The sequence below is a fragment of the Callorhinus ursinus genome, unplaced genomic scaffold (genome assembly GCF_003265705.2).
Source record: "Callorhinus ursinus isolate GAN/ISIS: 27379988/994484 unplaced genomic scaffold, GSC_fseal_2.0 scaffold17, whole genome shotgun sequence".
Taxonomy (NCBI): Eukaryota; Metazoa; Chordata; class Mammalia; order Carnivora; family Otariidae; genus Callorhinus; species Callorhinus ursinus.
The window spans coordinates 35,614,199-35,635,678 of NW_027397079.1; the positions used below are offsets into that span (position 1 = coordinate 35,614,199).

Consider the following 21,480-nt stretch of genomic DNA (forward strand, 5'->3'; position numbering starts at 1 on the left):
TTTTAAGATCTCTCTTAGCAACTTTCAAATATGCAGTATGATGTTATTAACTGTAGTTACCACCCCATACATTACAACCCCATGACTTACATATTTTATACCTGGAAGTTTGTACCTTTGACCCATTTTACTCACCTTCCACCTCTGGCAACCACCAGCCTGCTCTATCTATGAGCTTGGGTTTTTTTCTTGAAGTTTTATTTTAAATTGGATTAATCACTTTTAGATACGCTTTGGTTTGTTTGTTTTTTTTAAAAAGATACCAACTATAAAAAAATTCAGATTTGAGGCACCTGGGTGGCTCAGTCAGTTAAGCATCTGCCTTCGGCTCAGGTCATGGTTCCAGGGTCCTGGGACTGAGCCGCTCATCAGCTCCCTGCTCAGCTGGGAGCCTGCTTCTCCCTCTGCCTTCCCCCTCCCATGCTCTGTCTCTCCCTCTCTCTCTTTCAGATAAATAAATAAAAATCTTAAAAAGAAAAATAAATTTTAAAAAATTAAAAATTCAGATTTAAAATATGCTGAGGCTCAACAATGAAAGTGTAAAATGGAAATAACTTATAATTATGTAGTATTCCATGTGACTTTTTTTTTTTTTTTTAAAGATTTTATTTATTTATTTGAGAATGAGAGACAGAGAGCAGCAGAGGGAAGAGGGTCGGAGGGAGAAGCAGACTCCCTGCTGAGCAGGGAGCCTGATGCGGGACTCGATCCTGGGACTCCAGGATCATGACCTGAGCCGAAGGCAGTCGCTTAACCAACTGAGCCACCCAGGCGCCCTCCATGTGACTTTTAAGGGAAGCACATCTACCTCCATGGCTTCAGTTATGTCAAGTATTATTTGCATCCCAGCTCTCTGAGCTTACTGCCTACTCAACATCTCTACTTCAAAGGCCCAAACAGCTCTCAGCATCTCCAAGCCAAACTCCTGGCCCCACTCCGACAGCCCACAAACTCCTTTGCTAGTATTTCCTGAATGTCACTGGATGGTAATACATCTTGTCTTTCCATAAGTTAAAAACTTACGAATCATCTTTAATACCTCCATCAACTTCAGTCCTATGGCCAGGCCAGCCAAAGACGGAGCCTTATCAATTTTACCTCATTTTCTTTCTCAAATATTCTATATTTCTCTTCTGTTCATTACCCTTGCCGAAGCCACCAGAATTTTGATCCCCTTGCAGTTCTTCTCCATATTGCATTTGCTCTGTACTCAGTTATGCCACTTACACTGGAATGAGATCATCTTATTATGTGTACCACTTGGATAATACAAATAAAGCTATTTATTAAAAGACTGGATAGATCGTGGGAAGTGATATATATTATAGTTGTAAAGGTTCAAAACACCAGTTTTTAAAACAATGGGATTTATGAAATTGAAAAATACAAAATAACTAAATTGGTCTAAATCAGCATATTTCAGTTGCGTTTGTTATATGTTATTGAGAAAACCTTGATTTGTACAAGTCAGTAGTGACCAATGAGGATTCGAAACACTTAGTACCTGAAAATATACTTTAGCTCAACTGTCCTGGAAGCCTGAAAGAGGAGCAGAAGGAAATTTGTGTTTCAAAGTTGAGTTACTGAGAGTATCTCACAATTTGGCTAATTTCTTAATTTTGCAGGTGTAAATTTTAGAAAAAGTATGTGAAGTGGTTCCTCACGAGTTTCAGTCTTTTTGGGGGGAAAATATAATACTGCAGTGTTTAACAGCATCATTTTAAAAACTCACAGGTGCCTTTGAATATTCAGTTTCAAGACAAATTTCTTGTCTTGTATGTTCTCAGATTCTAACACCAACTTGGCATCAGTAGTTCGGTGACTTCTGACACTAACTATCCATAGTTTCCACAGGCCCCACAAATCAAGTGCTCATTCCCACAAGACTGTGCACCTCCCCTCCCTCACTTCATTCAGATGCCAGTTGCAAATACAATTTCAGTACTTCCGACCAACTGGCTTTAAATTTGGGGGTTCCCACAGCCCCCCTCTTCAGGTTTGGCAATTTGCTTAGATGATACAGAACTCAGGGTGCAAAAGACAAAGTGAGGTGAAGGTGCAGAGAGTCCTTGCCCTCTCCTCTCTGGTGCCCCACCTTTCCAGCACTTTGAGGAGGTCATCAACCTGTAAGCTCCCCAGACCCTGTTGTTCAGGTGTTTTTATGTGGGTTTTATTATGTGGGCATGTTTGATTAAATTGTTGGCTGTTGGTGATTAGACTTCGCTTCCTGCTTCTTTTCTCCCCTAAGGGTGAGGGTGGGGTGGGGCTGACAGTTCCAACCCCATCATCCTGGCTTGGCCCTTCTGGCGACCAGCCCTCATCCTGAAGCTCCCTAGGGGCAGAGGGAGAGGGGGAGAGAAAATCCTAAGCAGGCTCCACGCCCAGCGCAGAGCCCGACATGGGGCTCCATCTCACAACCCTGAGATCATGGCCTGAGCCAAAATCAAGAGTCGGGCACTGACTGAGCCACCCAGGCACCCGTTTACTTTCTATTTTTAAAAAGAAATTCTTTTGGGGGCGCCTGGGTGGCTCAGTCTTTAAGCGTATGCCTTCGGCTCAGGTCATGATCCCAGGGTCCTGGGATCAAGCCCCGCGTCGGGCTCCCTGCTTTGCGGGAAGCTTGTGTCTCCCTCACCCACTCCCCCTGCTTGTGTTCCCTCTCTCGCTGTGTCTCTCTCTGTCAAATAAATAAAATCTTTTTTTTAAAAAAAGAAATTCTTTTGAAGTATGTTAAAGCAAATCCCAGATACCATGTTAAGAGCTTCTTAAAAAGTACAGTATTAATAATAGTTAAATGGATATTTGAAAACAAAACTGACGTTGGACATTGGTCCAGAATATCTGAAGCATCTGTGCAGAACAGTTTGTAAGCCACTGCCTACCTAATTCTAGTCATAAAGGAGTCAGGTGAAAATATATCTGAGTGCTTTAAAAAACTCTTCCCATGGTGCTGTTTTTTTGATCCTGTATTAGGATTAGGGTTAGGAGGTAGGATTAGAGGGTCATCTTGGAGTTCCCCTTAAAATCATGAGATACCATGATCATACCAGCTTATTTGGTTTTTGCTATTACTATTCTATTGTTATTTCAGGTATCAAAGTTAGGAAAGCATCATCTTAGTTTGTTCTTGAAAGAAATACCCTCATGTTACACCTTCCTAATTGCAGCATTTCTTCTAATAAAACCCAAGTTAGAAAGGATCTTTATTTTTCACAAGTGCTTTGAGAGACTACCTGGCCCAGCTTAGTGACAGAGCTTTGAAAGAAAAAATAACTTTATTATTGTATGATTTGTGTCTTAGTAAAATAAGGATTATTTGTTATTATTGTTTTTAAATGACATCAGTATTTTTTTTTAAGTTTTATTAAATCCAGTTGATTTTTCTGTTTTGAGTAAGCTCTCTGCCCAGTGTGGGGCTTGAACTCACAACCCTGGAATCAAGAGTCACATGCATGCTCTATCGACTAAGCCAGCTAGGTGCCCCAGGACTATTTGTTTTTAAAGCCACTTTTGTATCTGATTTTTCAAATTAGTTTTTTTTTAATTTCAAGGTTTTTTTGTTTTTGTTTTTGTTTTTTTTTTAAACACACACACATTTTTATTTATTTGAGAGAGAGAGCATGAGCGGGGAAAGAGGGAGAGGGAGAAGCAGACTCCCCACTGAGCAGGGAGCCTGATGCGGGGCTTGATCCCAGGACTCTGGGATCATGACCCGAGCCAAAGGCAGACGCCCAACTGACTGAGCTGCCCAACCACCCCTGATTCTTTTAGTTTTTTAAGTCTACAGAGAAGTTGCCATGGTGGGTAGGCCATGGTGGGTTTTTCATTTAATTTTGAAACAGTTCAATAATTTAAACACAGTTCAGTAATTTAAACAATATTCTGGGAAAGAGGGAATACTTGTTTTTGCCATCCAAAGATGAAAATCTGCTTCCTGCCTAACATTCAGACCCTGAAGCTGTCAGGGGCCAGATCTGACCCCTCTACCTTAGCTGGCATCATTTTAATGTTCTTTCCAGTCCAGTTATTTTAGCCTATGGAACAGTCTCTCGATCTATTTAGCTTTTTCTTCAATAGCTCTATTTGGTATAATTATTGTTTATATAACTGGGATAAAACACGCATACAGTTTGGGCTAGGAAAATTGATTTTAGAGGTAGCACCGGCTGTCCCCTTTCAGGCTGCTCTGCCGGCCTTGCTGAATCTTAGAGATGCTTAATAAAAGCAAGGAGGGAGGAACTTGGTGCTTGTCTCTGTGGATTCGGCTAGTAGAGATTATTTACCCATGCCAAAAAGATAAGTCTTTAATAGATGGCTTTTGTGTTTTGTTTTAGAATCACAAGAAGCTGATGAACAGCTGGTAGCAGAAGTGGTTGAAAAATGTTCATCTGAGACTTGTTCTAGAACCTCAGAAAATGAGGTAGCACAGCAGGCTGTTGATTCTTATGCGGCCAAGGATCCCAAAGAAGAACCTGAACATGAGAGTAGCAAAATTTCAGTAGTGAGGCCATTTTCAATAGAAACCAAGAATCCCACGGATATCCCAGCAGCTCTAGGAACAAAGGCCGCTTATGGTTGTGTGACTGTGGTCTCGGGTGAGGCTTTGCCCTCCAGCATACCAGAAGCCATTCCGGACAAGGCAATGACAGAAGACACCATGGGGGTTGCACTGGAGCCTTCCACAGAAGCTGACCTAAAGGCTGGCAGCTCCTGTCCAGAGCCTGTTCCCAGCAGAAGCAAGCTAAGAAAACCTAAACCCGTCTCTCTGAGGAAGAAGACAATCGGCGAATTCTTAGAAACTGATACTACCCTGGAGGGCACACCTCTCCCCCAGGCAGCCTATCAGTTCTGTCCCGATGAGACAGATGGGAACACAAATGCTTTGCTAGGAGGTGCCAGGATCCAGAAATCTCCCCCTGATATGAAGGAAATGCCGGGCCCTCCCAGCAGTGACACCAACGACTCAGGAGTTGAGCTGCTGGAGGAATCAAGGCACTCATCTCTGAAACTAGAGTTTGATTTCACAGAAGATGTGGAAAATATAGAGTCCAGGAAAGGCCTTCCAACGAAGGTTGGCAGGAAACTGGGTAGCAAACTGCCTCCCAAGGTACAGAAAGATAGTATTAGTAAGCTGGTGGGCGCCAAAGGCGCGGACCGGCCTACAGACCCCACTGCACATGGTGCTCCTCCCTCCCAGGCATCTGCTAAGCTGGATCCCAGCCAGTGGGATCACCACAACTTCAATCCCTTTGGCGGCCACTCCACTCTGCAGAACTCCCCCCCTCTCTCCTCTAAGGGCTCCTACCACTTTGACGCATCCATGGATCCCTTTAAACCAACTACAACGTTAGCAAGCAGTGACTTTTGTTCTCCCGCCGGTAATCATATTAATGAAATCTTAGAGTCACCCAAGAAGGCAAAGTCGCGTTTAATAACGTGAGTGACGATGGGCGTGGGTGTTGTGTTCTGTGTACTCTGAGTTTGGCAGCCGACTGCTCTGGTTTTGTCCAACTGAAGTTACCTTTGAGGTGCCGCAGGGCAGACACACAGCTCATAGCTTTGTGTAGCAGTCTTCAGTATTTTGCTTAACTCTGGTGTAGGGTCAGAAACACCAGAGGCTTCCTTTTCAGGCATCTGCCTTGTTTCTGAATATTCAAGCTCCACAGTTTGGGTACTTTTCTCCTATTAAAAAAAAAAAAAAAAAAAAGAATAGCGCACGATAGGTAGAGATTTGATGGTTTTCAGAAATCCTATCTGGGCTGTCAGGAATTAACTTTATCAGCAGAATTCAAGTGTCAGTGCTAGCCACCACCTTCAGATTCTCTGTGGATAAAACAAAAATTCCAAGCCTCCAGATTACCTGTCTAGTATCGGTAACATGTGCAGAATGGTCCCAACAGGTCTTCTAGAAGTCTTTCACTTAAAACAGGAAGCTGTGATTTTTGTTGGAAACAAACCTACCGCTAAAAGTTGGTAAGAATTCTTGTGTCTCCCTGTTTAGCTTCTGGCTCCATCAGTAAGGCAGTAAATGTCCCGTGAGAATTAAGAACATTTTAAAACGTTCATGTAAATCTGACTGAATTAGTCTTTTGTTGTGTGTTGTCTCCCTCCTCCTCCTCCCCTGCTTTCTGGGACCTCCATAACCACCTTTGGAAGGTCCTTGGAGTTCTCAGAGTGATCAAGCTGGCTTCCATGTAAAGTTTCAGTTTAAATTTGTTACAGGGTTACCTATTCTCAGAACTTGGGTTGATTACAGTATATCCCTTTGTGACCCTGTGACATTAGAGAAGGACCAATGACATGGAGGATGAAATGTGAAAAGGGAGGATGAGAAGTACAATTATTTCTAGCTGTCACCATAGATGAGTCAGGGAAGTAATGGTCCGCAGTACTGTGACCTAACGGAGCATGCTAGATGGCATGATGCATTATACTAGAAAAATTTAAAGAGCAGAAAGCATCAGGACCAAGAAGCTTGAGCCATGAGAAATCAGTTCCTCGGCAACCCCAGAATGTCCAAGGTGAATGAAATGTCAGCAAGTAGTTCTTGATCTGTTCTTTGATTATATATGAGCAGTTACATGGTTCCTGGAAAATATTGACTGGGCATCCTCAGAGTGCTCTTCTGTGACTGAGGCTGGTTACCTCTCTCTAGTCAGTGCTTCGGGTATGTGTTGGCCCCGTCATTGCCTTGGTGCTTCGTAATGTGGGATGTCTGAAATACGGGGTGCTTCTGGCTAGCAAGGTTGTTAAGGAGTCATCGGGGGCCTCCCTACAGTTGCATGTTGAAGCCGTGTAGCCAGTGCATTCATGTTAGATCAGAGTAAATCTGGACCAAAGGGAGGGGAGTTTATCCTACACCTAATTTGCAGTAGCAAGAAGTACCCTCTCAGGTCCTGCCACTCTCACCCGGTGGCATTTCCCTCCTATTCTGTTCTTGGTGAGTGAACTTCTTGATTTAATATACCTTACAGATTTTTTTTTCCTAACTCTTATGCAATCAAAACTCTTATCTCCTTGTTCTTTCTGTAAGAGAGGGTGCTCCACCTCTTGTGTAACTCTGGGGTTTTGTTTAGAAAATCCCTTCATCGGTAGGAAGGGCTGGAGTTGTCCCTGTGAAGTAGGATCGAGTGGAAAGTTAGAAGTTCTGTTAGCAGGTTACTTGTGGGGCTTTTTAAAAGATGCATGCAATTGGCATCTCAGATTCTTCTGTAAAGTGGAGACATTGTACCATCTATGATTGGTATTTTATGGTTCAAATAAAATAAATTATGTAAAATCACAGTAAGCTTCTTAGTGATACACACATACCGTAGTTATAATCTGATCCATTGTGAACTATTGTATTCACACATTGCCTTTAATCTGGATGACGAGACGTGAGTAAATGTTCTCAGTAGTGAAATGTTGGTTTTATATATTGACAAATATTTGGAAGTTCACTTTTCATCTATAAATTTGAATATGAGGCATTTCTGAGTGTTTCTACTCCTCTTACTCTGTTAGAGAGAGATTCCTGATAATCATTTGCTCACCAATGATAACATTCATGAATATGACATTTTTATTTGTATCCCACCTCATAGAAAGAATTTTTCAGCCTTTACATCTGCCAGACTACAGATAAATATTCCAGGCTTTACATGATTTTTTTCTCCATCTGTCTGTCTCTTTTCTGTCTCTAATTTTGTTGGTGCATCAGGACTACTGAACAAGTGAAATTTCTCTGTTTTCTGTTGTAAGTACTTCTGCTGTTTCTGTTTGTCCCTGGGACCGTTGGCAGTTCCTCTCCCCAGACCATCCCCAGACCATCTCTCCATAGCATGTTGGCTTGTTTCTGAGTTTGACCTTCTGATGATTTTTTGCATTTCATTTGCCACTTCATGAGTCAGCTTAGCCTTGCAATTTGTACCTAAAGGAGTGGAGATCAGCCTTCCACCTTAGGTGCAAGAGCTTGCGCTCCCTGGCTTGGCACGCCTCATGTGGCACTTTGATAATGAGCGCTGGCTTGGCCCCGAGATTATCCCGACAGTGGTCTGAGGGACGGCTCTGCTGTTGTTGGAAATAATTGACTTTTTTGATAGGATAAGGTTGCTGGCTTGAAACGGGATACATTTTAGAGGCAACTCCAATTTGGTGGTTTGGTAGCAGGGGGTGGCATTTAGTAAGACCATTAGTAAAAGAAAAATCCAGAAACTAGATAGTGATCATGCACATTCTGGTAACTTTATATGCTCCTCCCTTCCCCCTACCCCCAGAAGAAGAAGAAAAAGTTGTAAATTCATTTATTTTGGCGGAGTGGCTTTTTTACTGGGAATTTTAAGTTCATTAAAACTGAACGGAATCTGAACTAGTCTTCAGGTCATAAATTATGTGCCAGTTCCAGTCTTTGCACAAATAACATGACATTCGTTTTCCATCTTACTGCTTATTAGAAATGGTAACCATTTACACAAATATTTTTATTTTTGTACTTCAGTTGACCATAGTTCTTCTCTGTTAGCACACAGGTCTGGAACTGTCTTACCAGACTTACGTGGTTTTTAGTGCAATAAAGAACTTTTTTAAAGAATCTGGTCCAGTGTGGTAATTTTTCTAATGAATTGTCACAGCCAAGTGAGTAAGGATCAGATGAACTGAATGTCTCTAGGTGCTAAGGGTACTTCTGAAAGGCTTGGTGGTGTGTAAGCAGAAACCGCAGGCGTCAGGGTACTGGTGTTAAACGTCCCACAGAAGCACATGAGGAGGTCTTTTCAGAGAATGAGCTGAGCTCTAGTTCTGCTTGCCCTGTCTCCCCTGGGAGAAGATTCAGAGATGTGAAAGGTGTTCCCCTCTCTAGTGTGTAGATGTAGAACGTGTGTGGTGCTGTATGCTTTGGCTTTTTCTCTGCACACATTGCTTTCTCTGCTCCATCTCATAGCTTGGAAGCTGTCAATGTGATTCCAAAATGGCCTGTTTTTGTTTTTTGTTTTTTGTTTTTTCCTTTCCAGGAGTGGCTGTAAGGTGAAGAAATATGAAACACAGTCTCTTGCTTTGGATGGCTGTTCTCAGGTGAGTCTCTGCCCATCACCAGAATGTCTCTTAGACCAGGGGCACCCCAAACGAGTTTTTATCCTCCTGGGGGGCATGGGGGAGCCAGGGGGGATTAATGAAGAGTTTCTGACAGGTGTCTGAGTATCTGGCTTTGAGGAAACCAATTTCCAGACCCTTAATTTCCTAAAGTGACCTGAGAAGGCTCCTGAGAACAGGGAAGCCCCCTCACATTAACCCTTTTCCCACTTGTATTGGGTGAAGTTTCCTCCCATTCTAAATCTTACTAAGATGCATTTTTACTGGGTATGAAACGTCTGGGACATCAGACAAAGGGCAGATTTGAAGTATTGATGCATGTTTAAGAAAGTGATTGATTCTAATAACTGGATAATTTTTTTTAAGTCAGATGGTTTTCCAGTTCGTTGCTTTTAGCAAAGTAGGAGAACCTGAGTTACCACCTGATAGATCATTAAAAATTATCTTCGACACGATGTTAAATGTCAGTTATATCTCAGTAAAATTATTTTGTTTAAAGATTTTATGTATTTGAGAGAGATAGCATGAGCCAGGGTAGGGACAGAGGGACAAATAGACTCTCCGCTGAGCAGGAATCCCGGAAACAGGGCTCTATCCCAGGACCATGAGACCTTGACCTGAGCCAAAGTCAGATGCTTAACTGGCTGAGCCATCCAGGAGCCCCCCCAAAATAATTTTTGATGATAGAATTTTTAGGTACGTAACTTGGAAAGGGGTTCCAAGAATCGAGAGTCATAACAAAACTTTTTTCTCTTTAATCTATTTGTATAAATAAGCTTAAATATCTAAGGCTTCTTATTGATTTATAATTATAAAAATGAAAAACAGGATTAAAATTCATATGGACCCTTGTTTCCTTCTAGCAATAAATATTTGTCCAGGACTGTATGAATTGGGAAACATAAAAGAAACAAAAATCCAGACCTATTTGATTGAGACCCTTTTTAAAACTTTATTTCAGCATAACTGATTACAGAAATACATTCATTGGTTAATAAAGTGCATTTTAAATTTAACTTATTTTACACAGTTTGGACCAACAACTTGGTATATGGCTGAAGATTAAAAAAAAAATTTGCCCTCTCACTTTTTTTTCATCTATTACAAATGTGTAAAGTATCCACTTTCAAATGCTGCTAAAGCAGGCAACAAGAACCATGAGAAATTTACCTTTAATTCAGAAAAATAGCACGTATGACACTGCAAAAGTTTTAAATAATTGGTACAACAAAATGTAATTGATACTTGTTTTTAGTAAAAACTTTTGAATTTGATAGTACTTATCAAAAGTTGTAATAATTTTAGGATACATTGTGCATTAGTTATGTACACTGATTAACTCTCCAGAAGAAAAACTTAATACTTAGAGACTTACAGTCATAGAAATTTTTTTTTAATTTTAACTTTTTTAACTGAGAAAAATGATAGGGAGAACTTTAAAAGACTTTCAAGTATACAAATGCTTTATTTAAAGAATAATTTCTTGGTGGAAGTAGAAGGGAAATACAAATTCAGAGGGGAAAAGCAATGATGCAAATTTCTGACTTAAAATTTTTAAATTAAAGAGTGTGTGTTCATGTTTGATTTTAAATGGATGACAGAGCATCATCATATCACTAGAGTAACTAGATTGAATTAAGCAAGGCCAGTTTTTAAAGTATACCAGATATTTTTTTTATATTTATGCTGAATAGTTTTTGGATGTCACCTGAAAATACAAAGGGGTACATTGATATTCCAAAACAATTCAGGGAGTATACGAGCAAAATATTTGAGAACCACTGTGGACCACTTAAAATTCTTGCTTATAAATTTGGCTAGAAAAGGTTAATTTTTCAGACGTCTGTGTGAATAACAGAACTTAGGTTCTAGAAAGCATAGTATTCATGATTGAGAGACCCCACCTTCCTTGACTGGTACCAAAATCTGTGGTTAAGTGTTACCAGACACCCTCTGGAATGGTGTCTGAGATGTCGCCTTCCCCACTGTTGGTCCTCCTAAACGGTAGCATCTGATCTGTTGCATTTCCCAGGATGAAGGAGCAGTGATCGCCCAGATTTCAGATATTTCTAATAGGGATGGCCACGCTACTGATGAGGAGAAACTGGCGTCCACTTCATCTGGTCAGAAATCATCTGGGGCCGAGGTGAAAGGTGAGCCAGAGGAAGACCTGGAGTACTTTGAATGTTCCAATGTTCCTGTGTCTACCATAAATCATGCGTTTTCATCCTCAGAAGCAGGTATGGAAGTATATGTTCATCTTTCTAATGTACTTAAGCCTAGAAATGCCTGAAAGCCTAATGCAGGAGGCAGTTTAAAGAGATTAGAGAATTGGGTCACTTAGAGGAGAGATCTATGCTTTGCTTCTTTACCTAGAAAAGAGGCACAGGAGGGTGTCTTGTTGAAGTACCAGAGACACAGGGATGAGCGTGGCAGAATGCACAGGAGACACTGACGTATGAGACTACTTGAATTTTGAATCATTTATTGTATGGGACCACATCGCAAAATATAGTGGCCTATAGCCATGTTGTGATTGTTGTTCAACTTAGAGAAATAACAGTAACACGGATAGTGCCTTACCGTGTGCAGGCACAGTTCTAAGTGCTTTACATCTATTAACTGATTATTCCTTGATCAGTATTGTTTTTTTCCCCCATTTTTCAGAGAAGGAAGGTGAGACATAGAAGTTAAGTGAGTCAGCCAAGGTCACTTGACTAGCAAATGGTAGAACTAGGATTCGAACCTCAACAATCTGGTTTCACGGTCTTTTAACCGCAGTGCTAATGTGGGAAGAGATTGCTTTCATGAGTAGAATATTATACGTTTTCCTGCTCACCGTTGTGGTAGATTGAAATTGACCAATATCCTGAAAAATCCTTAATGTTCTAATAAGAACTAACTAGACTAACCAATGCTGAAGCTTCTCACTGTTGAACTCTAGAGCTGAGGCCCTTGTCCAGGTCCCAAGTTATATCTGTGGCCTTAAATTTGACTTGTCAGATGGTTAGAAACCATGTTCCTGACTACTGTAAACATTATTAAAAACTCAGATTTTCAGCAGTGTAAGTTGATCTGGGGACTTTTATACTCAGAATATTAAAAATCACAAACATGTCATCAAACCAGGGAAGCAGGTGGAAGTCCAGACTTTGCAAGAGTTCTCCCCTCAGCCTCTGCCCACTGCCCACATCTCCATCTCCCATCTGTAGAGTAAAAGTGCCAGGCACTATTCCACGTTTCTTCCCAGGCCGCTTTCTGCTCTGACATCATCCCAGGGATGATCCTGAGTATTCTTGTACCTACATTATTTCTTACATTTAAAATGCCTTTCTTGGGGCGCCTGGGTGGCTCAGTCGTTAAGCGTCTGCCTTCGCTCAGGTCATAATCCCAGGGTCCTGGGATCGAGCCCCTCATTGGGCTCCCTGCTCAGCGGGAAGCCTGCTTCTCCCTCTCCCACTCCCCCCGCTTGTGTTCCCTCTCTCCATGTGTCTCTCTCCGTCAAATAAATAAATAAATATCTTTAAAAAATAATAAAAATAAAATAAAATGCCTTTCTTTGCCATCTTCTATAAAAATTCTGTCGTTCTTTCAGGTTTCTGTCAAAAGTGTGACTTGGCTTCCACACTATGTTCCCACTGCATTTCTTACAACTCCTATTCCATGTATTATAACAGGTGTCTCTGATAAACTTCTTGAGGGTAAGGACTATGAGTGATTCATCTTTGAATTTCCTCTGGTATAGGAGCATGTAGATATTTGATGGATTATATTCTTCCTCACTAGAGGAAATTCCTCCCATGGAAATTTCTAGAGCTGGGGTTCTGTTAGCCACGGTGCTGTCCTTAGAGTTAGTGAAAAGCTAGTGCTTCAGCTCCAGGGACTGATCAGCTGTGTCCTGGGAGCAAGCAGAGGCTACGTCATGCAGGGGTGGTAAGCGTTGTGGAGGTGGGAAAGGAGTTCTGGCCGGCAGGGGAATCAGACTCTCCAGGGAGAGTCACCTTTGCACCAGGTCTTGATAGATAGACACATAGATGTGCCCCAGGGAACGAGAATCTCTCCCAGGGGCAGGAAGGAACCTGCCGTGTTGGTAAATGCTCAGCAGTTCTCTGTGAATTCAGGAAAAGTGGGAAAACAAGGTTGTACTGAGGAATCTGGGCTTGATCCTGTCAGTAAAGGGGAGCCATTGAAGATCTGTAGGCAGAGTGGTGATGGTCACATTTGTGTTTTAAATAATTCACTGTTGATAGTACACTAAAATAATAATTCGCTGTTGCCACATGGAGGATTGTAGCTTTAGAATTGTGGCTTTTTTCGTATTTAAAATTTTCTTCAATGAGTGCATATTCCTTTAATTAGAAAAAGCATAGTATTTTTTCTTTTTAATGTTGCCTTTGGTGGTGGTAGACAAGTTTGAAAGTGTATGGGAAGGAGAATGAATTTAGTTTTTCGGGCATTGAAATTGAGAGCTTATTGTTTTATCTGCTACATTAATTAGTCTGAGGGTACCCTTCTGCGCTGGAATGTAAATTCACTCAGACCTGCTAATAAAAATAACATTCACGTTGTGGTTTCCTCTTTCTGACCTAGTCCCATGGTTGTAATAACAACTTATTTACAAAACTTTTTACGGACACAAGGGGGCAGCCTTGCTGTTCTTTCCACCTGAAGATGGTGATTGTGTGTATAGCTGTCTAAGGGCACACTCCCCTTCCTTCTGAGTATTTCGGACTTTTAACACAGACAACACATCTATCAACAAAGTGCCGGTGCTCCTTTGAAAATCTGGAAATGCTGTTCATGGGTTCATAGATGTCACTCTGGGCCTGCACTATGGTCTCCAGAGTCTTCATCAGGAAAGACAGGAACTAACTTCTTGGGATAACTATAAAAATGACTCTCTGTGTTGTAGGCATAGAGAAAGAGACGTGCCAGAAGATGGAAAAAGATGGATCTGCCATGACCGTAAGTTCCTATAATTGTGGGGGGCGGGGGAAGTGTGGGGCTCAGGTTTGTTTGTTTTCAGTATTTATTTTAAAGCCCGCATTTAACATTAACAAAATTGTAGTCAGTGTTTGGTGATGGGCTGAAATATAAATAAAAGTTTCTTCACTTGAGGAGCTCGTAGTCTATCCTGATATCTATCCAGTAGCCACCAGCCTCATGTGGCCACTGAGCACCTGACCTGTAGCTAGTCTGAATTGAGATGTCTTGTAAATATAAAATATAACTTGTCTTTAAAGACTTAGGACAAAAAAAAAAAAAAGGAAAATAAAATGCCTCGAACTTTTTATATTCATTACATGTCGAGATGATCCTATTTTATTTTATTTATTTATTTTTTTTAAGATTTTATTTATTTTGACAGGGAGAGACACAGTGAGAGAGGGAACACAAGCAGAGGGAGTGGGAGAGGGAGAAGCAGGTTTCCCGCGGAGCAGGGAGCCCAACGCAGGGCTCGATCCCAGGACCCTGGGATCATGACCTGAGCCGAAGGCAGACGCTTAATGACTGAGCCACCCAGGCGCCCCGATCCTATTTTAGATGTATTAGGTTAACTGAACTATATTATTAAAATTAATTTTACTTGTGTGTCTTTTTACTTTTTAAATGGCTACCGAAGCATTTTAAATTACCAAGGGCTTGCATTATAATTCTTTTGAACAGCACTGGTAGTGGATACAAAATGAAAACTAATGAGACCATGTGAATGTGAATGTTGTAATCCAATGTGTTCCGGGGGCTGTGGGAGCCAGGGCTGACCGCCTGCGCGGCAGGTGTTGGGGAGGCTGAATTTGAGCTCATCTTTAAAAGCAAAATTATGTTACACTTTTTAGACTTACAAAAATAGTACAAAGAATTCCTATAAACCTTTCACCCATATTCCTTGAATGTTAACATTTTATATAATCACAGTACAGTTATCAAAATCAGTGAACACTGGTACAGTATTATTATCTAAGCTATAAGCTGTATTTGAATTGTGTCAGTTGTCCCAGTAACATCCTCTTTCTGGTGCAGGATTCAGCTCAGGATCCCACGTTGCATTTAGTTCTCGGGTTCTCAGTCTCCTGTAATCTGTGATAGTTTTTCACTCTTTGTCTTTCCTGACCTTGACACTTTTGAAGAATACAGGTCAGTGTTTTGTAGAATATCTTTCATTTTGGGTTCATCCAGTGTTTCTCCTGATTAAATTCAGTTTATGCATTTTGGGCACAAAGCCATCAGAAGTGACCTTGTGGATCCCAGCTTGTCCCATTATTGGTGGAGTTAACTTTGATCACTTGGTTAAGGTAGTGTTGTCTTAGCTTCTGCCATTTGAACTTAGTTTGAAAGATAAAGCAGTGAAGGGTGTTCTGGGCAGCAGAATTGGCCTGCACAAAGGCCGGGAGTGAGAAGCATAGGCTCTATGAGGAAGTGGAAGTGTTAGTCATCTCGTGTGATCAGAGGGTAGTCCACATATAGTAGCTGAGGGCCAGATCATCAGGGGCTAGTGACATGGTGCCAGGAGGTTTGAAATTTGTGGTAGAAGCAGTAGGGAACTGTTATGGGGTTTTAAGTAAGGAGCATCGTGATGGGTAAGAGTTCAAAGGATGGGGTGGGAGGCTGAGAGAGATTTATCAGGTAGAACCATCACTGTTTGGTGCCTAGGGAGATATGCGTGGCGGCTGGGGTGGAGTGGTGGTGGGAAAAAGTTGGTGAAAGCCACCCAACGTTTCTTCGTTGAATGTCCAAGCAGTCAGTGTTACTGATAACCCGCCCCACAAACCTGGGGTGCCCAGGGGCTTCTCCCTCCCCCTTATTCCCACAAGCAAAATCTGCTATTTCGACATCCGGAAACCATATATTGTAAACCCACCGATGTTTCTCCAGCCTGTGGCCGCCACCAGTCTTTTAAAATATGGTGGTAGTTTCCTAACCAGTATCCCTGTTTCCAGGCTGTTCTCTCATCCTTTTACATAAGCCAAGGTAATGTTTCAAACACCAAACCGATCTTGTTACTCTTTGCTTAACCCTCTTGGTTGGCTTCCCTCGTCTGTAGAATAAGTTCAGACTCTTCTGGCGGCGGATATGGCTTTCTGCACTGGACTCTGCCTTTCTCTCCAGCTTCCACTGTCTCCTCTCTCCCTCACACATCTGACCGAACCACATGGAAGTTCTTTCAGTTCTGTGAACCTTCCCGTTGGAGTCACTTCTTGTTCTCCCTTCCTTCCTTCCAACACTATAAGCTTGGTGAAGGTAGGGACCACGACTGTCTGTTTGCTGCTACTTCAGCACCTACCACAATAAATTCTGCTGAACACGGGAATCAGTAAAGTAAGAATACAGAAAGAGGAGCAGAATTGTAGAAGTTAATTTTTAGATCTGTGGCTTTGAAACCTCTGTGGGACCAGTTTCTAAGTCCTTATTTCCAGGAGGCAGTTCTAATAAGTACATAGCATGAGTTCAGTAAAAGCCTGGGTTGGGTTTATTTGCTATTTTTTTTTTTAACATTGATTTTTATTTTTTTTAAGATTTTTTTTATTTATTTATTTGAGAGAGAGAGCACGCACAAGCAGAGGGAGGGGCAGAGGGCAAGCAGACTCCCTGCTGAGCAGGGAGCCCCAGGTAGGGCTCAATCCCAGGACCCTGAAATCATGCCCTGAGCCAAAGTCAGATGCTTAACCGACTGAGCCACCCAGGCGCCCCAAAATGTATTTATTTTAGAGAGAGAGTGTGTGCGAGGTGGGGAGAGGGAGAGAATCCTCAGTCAGACTCCCTGCTGAATGCGGAGCCCAATGCAGGCCTAAATCCCCAGACCTAAGGTCACCACTAGAGCCAAAACCAAGAGTTGAAGGCTTAACTCACTAAGCCACCCAGGCACCCCAGCCCTTAAATCTATTAAAGCCAACCCAGGGGGTGCCTGGGTGACACAGTGGGTTAAGCCTCTGACTCTTGGTTTCAGTTCAGGTCGTGATCTCAGGGTTGTGAGATCAAGCTCTGCATCGGACTCCACGTTCAGCATAGAGTCTGCTTTAGACTCTCTCTCCCTTTCCCTCTTCCCTTCTCTCTCTCTCTCTCTCTCTCTCAAATAAATAAATAAAATCTTTAAAAAATTTGAGGGTCTTTAGGACATAGGATAGTTGAAGCTATAGGATTAGATGAAGCTGTGATTGAAACATCCTTTACCTTAATCCACAGTAAAAATACATTTTGCATCTTGACATATATATATATATATATATATATGAATGACATCACAACATATGCATTTGTATTTTTATAAAACAAATTGCACAAAACAGTATCTACCTTTCTTCATGTGATTCCCTCTGCTATTTTTCTATTCTATTTCATTTTTTAAAAGATTTTATTTATTTATTTGAGAGAAAGAGAGCAAGCATGAGAGAGCATGAGCAGGGGAAGAGGAAGGGCAGAGTGAGAGACTCCCCACTGAGCTGGGAGCCTGACTAAGGGCTCGATCCCAGGACCCTGGGATCAAGACCTGAACCAAAAGCAGACGCTTAACCAACTGAACCACCCAGGCACCTCCTCTATTTCATTTTTTAAATTCCATTTCATTTTTTAATGCAGATTGCATGTCCTAATAAATTGTTTTCAGGACTCACTGTTAGGCCAAGACACACAGTGATTCCCTAGAGGACACAGAATGAGCAAACGTGAAGGTAGATGGGTGAAGGAGTAGCCTGTGGAAACGTGGGCAGAAGGAGGATATACACAAAGCACATAGGGTCTCAGGAGCGTTGTCCCCCTACAAGGGCTTCACACATTAGTGAATTTGTTTCTGGACAAAATCACTTTTTTGGGAGCCAGGTCGCCTAATCCCAGCACAGCCACTCATGGGCCTGTCTTTCCTCATCTGTGGGAGAGAGGGGTGCCTGCCACCCCCACCCACGATAGGCTGACATTACACACGCCACTACCCAAAGAGCCTGCTCATGCACTTGGGGAAACCAGTTCCTTTGGAAGTTTTCTAAGTACTAAGGGAGCGCTTTCTTGTGTTTTCAGTCTTTAAAAATAGCAAACGGTTGATCAGGGCAGGTTGTGTTGAGTGGACCAAGCCTTGGTCTGCACAGCTGCAGGTTTAGGTGGCTTCCCCAGCGTTGGGAACAGACTGGTTCAACTTCCGGATTCCCAACTTCTTCATCTATAAAATGAGAGCACCTATTGGCCTCATCCGGTGGTCATGAGGATGAAAGGCAGTGATAATGTTAAAAATGGGAGCTGCAGAGTGGTAGGCCACTGTCAGGTGGGCTGATGCTGCCAGGAAGAGGGTGGGAGAGTGAGCAAGAAAGAAAAGTGGGGAATACTTGTCTTTGGAGCTGGCTGCCAAAGAACATACCCTATGTTGTGATCTTTTAAAAGTAACCCCAGTGGAACTTCCTGAAGTCAATGAATTTCTACTTCCTAGAATGTGGAATAGGTGTCGCATAAGGAAATTGCAGTATTCAAAACATTGAATAAAGAAATCTGGTTCATCTAGCATTCACTTGTTTAAGTCTCTCTGTGTTTCTTGGAAGCGCATTCCTGTTGCAGCAGTCGGTGGTAGCCAGGGCAAAGTGACTTAAGGCCAGAGTGCACTCAGTGGGCAGTGAGTCTCATCTTGCTTATCGGCTATTGGTCTGCAGCGTTTTTCAGTTAGGAGTCAATTTATTTTTTTAGGAAGGCTTAAACTTCTAAAAATTGAGTTCAGTTGGTTAGAGCTCAGTGGCTGGGGTGGTACTACTCCATTGGATTCAAGGACAGAAGATGGGATGGACTCCGCTTGCTGTGAGAGACTAACGGTGCTCATTTTCCCACTGCAAGGACACGAGCAGAGAGGTTTCCTTGGTGGCATCTGTGCTCACTGCCAGTCTGCAACAGACTGCATTGAGTTCCACTGTCTAGAGACAGGTCTTTCTTGGCCCTCACTTGTGAATGCTTTGGGGAAAGGGGAAAGGATTAGGGTACGTGAAACGATCCTTTGGAAGGCTGGGACTGACTGGGTTAGCATCTTTATTAAACATAATAGATTACCCAGCCCAGGATGAGATTGTCAGGTCAGTTCTTTATGATGGTAGATTCCGTAGGCTTTCTGTGCTGTTGGATAAGCAATATAAAGGACTAAAGAAGGTGAAAAGCTAAATCCTAGGATTCTTGAAAAAGGTGATTAAAATAGGCCATGGCCATAAATTCCTCATAAGAGCTGTTGCATTTTGCATTTAAGCCATGAGGGGAGAGGCACGGGGCCACGTGGAAGGGAGTGACTAGCAGCCCACTCATCTGGATATATCTGCCCCCATCTAAGGTCTGATCACCTGCTTCCACTTGGGATGTTGCCTCTTCCAGATACATTAAGCTGTTGAGCAAGTGGGCAGACAACTCATTTATCCTCTCAACAAATGAATGAGATACTGACTTCTAGAATAGACATTGATGTTTTCCTTACTAAGAAAACTCTTTTTGGCTTATTTCCCAAAATCTTGCTAACTTCAGGGTCATGGGAGGCACAGAAGGGCTGTTTCTTAGAATTGATTTGACTTGGTGATTCTGGCTTCAACTAATAAAAACACAGAAGACTGATTTTAAAATGTATTAATTTAGAATCAGAAATTCAACAAAGTGAACCAAATGTGTCAGCTTGACCTAGGGTGTTACCTCCCTGTAGGCAAGTTACATGGGAAACCAAGAGTATGAGAAAGTTTCTTGAGGGAGAAGCATGGCACAGGAAGTTAATGGACTGATGCCTCAAATGTCCAGAGGTTTATTCATTATCCACAAGAAACATTTCTGATGTCCTCCTGCTGGCTCTGGAATCCTGGGGCAGTTCTGCTGGTGCCTCTGATCTTACACAGGCTGCAGTCAAGGTACTGACCAGAGCTGCAGTCACTCCAGGCTCAACTTGGGGTGGAGCCACTTCCAAGCTCACTCACGCGGCTGTCGGCATGTCTCAAGTCCTCACTAGCTGTTGGCAGAGACATCAATTCCTTGCCATGTGGGCCTCTCCATAGAGAGTTCTTCGCAGTGTGGAAGCTGGAGTCTTTTTGTAAACTAATCTCAAAAGTGACATCCCATGGCTTTTACCATAGTCTCTTTAGAAGTGAGTCCCCAGGTCCAGCCTAGACTCAAGGGGAGAAGATTACATGAGAGGATGAGTACCAGGACAGTGGGGGTCATCGGGGGCCGTGTTTGAGGCTGCCCACAAGTGGCTTCTGGCTCTAGTGATAGATCTACCCCATGACAGTGTTTCTGGAGGGACCATGGACTCCTGTCAGCAGGGTGGGCTGCCTTCCTCCAGATGTTGCTTGAAACGGGCGCTGCCAGCTTGTGGCTTTCACATTCCCCATTTCCCTGGCCTAAGCCAGGGCTTTCTGTATCAGGCCCTTCTACATGAAGCTAAAGGCAAAAATTATGTGTGAATTTTTGAGCATTTTCTAGAGAAAGAGTGATTTGCAATGACCGTGAAAAGTTTAAAAACTACTGGTCTAAGCTGACTCTGGACTTTTTGTTCAGTCTTGGTTCAAACAAGATACCAGAGAGATTGGTTATATAGATTCTTAAGAGTGTTAAGATTATTGCCAGGTCCTTGGGCTGGCATTTTGGATGTTATTAGATCAGTTTTTTCCTATTTACACAAAAAAGTTTACTTACACAGGTGGGAGGAAAGAGCCCCAAAAATGCCTTTTAGGAAAGAGCAGAGGATGAAGTCCATGTTCATGTGAAAAAATCACCACTGTAGCTTTCTGGAACCTGAGTTTACAATAAAAGCAAGCTGCTGCATCAGAAGGGAACTGAAAACTTAACAGCAAGGAAGAATCAAAAAAGTGAAAGTGCAGGCATAGATCTGGACTTTACCTGTGGCCACTTTGTACAGGGACCATTCATGGTGTCCACCTGACAGCATCAGTGGGTCAGGGCCGGACGTCACTGCAGAGCAACTGAAGTTCCTGGTGGCCCCGAATTGTTCTGGGGTTGGGGCAGGGGAGTCAGCATTCAGATGTGTGTGCCATTTCTGCTTCCTGAAGCCTGAGAGTTACTAATCACTTTAGAAACATTTCTATCCAAGGTAACTAAAGAGGTACACAAAAGTATCAATATGTTTAAAAGTTGATACTTCATTATGTTTGAAAGTTGATACGTTTTTGGGAAAAGTTACATGGAATGCATCATCCCCAGAAATCCCCTGAAAAATGAGACATTTTTCCTTTTCAAGCATGTGATTCTTTGGTGACCCGTCACTGTGATAATCACACTTTCTCCTTTTTGGATAAGGAGAAAACTTCACTAGGCTGTCTATTAAATGGAAGTTAACTTGCTCCCCCACCCCCATATTCATTAGAGAACTTTTTCCTTTAGATAGTACCGTAACTAGATTTTATTTTATTTTATTTTTTGAAAGCTTCCCCTGCAGTGTTTTTATCTTCAAACATG

General features: G+C 42.2%; 1 protein-coding gene across 16 annotated transcripts in view; it reads left to right on the forward strand.

Annotated features, from left to right (window-relative positions):
* Window positions 1-21,480, forward strand: part of TACC1 (transforming acidic coiled-coil containing protein 1) — a 115,530-nt gene that overhangs the window by 81,116 nt on the left and 12,934 nt on the right. For 7 of the 16 annotated variants that reach the window (XM_073902483.1, XM_073902481.1, XM_025885924.2 and 4 more), the window contains 4 exons: window positions 4,335-5,436; window positions 8,991-9,051; window positions 11,102-11,309; window positions 13,982-14,034. In XM_073902483.1, the coding sequence (XP_073758584.1) occupies window positions 4,335-5,436; window positions 8,991-9,051; window positions 11,102-11,309; window positions 13,982-14,034 (1,424 nt within the window). Of the gene's footprint in view, window positions 1-4,334; window positions 5,437-7,702; window positions 7,739-8,990; window positions 9,052-11,101; window positions 11,310-13,981; window positions 14,035-21,480 lie in introns of all 16 variants that reach the window. The other 9 variants (XM_073902488.1, XM_025885925.2, XM_073902486.1 and 6 more) reach the window with 5 other exon arrangements.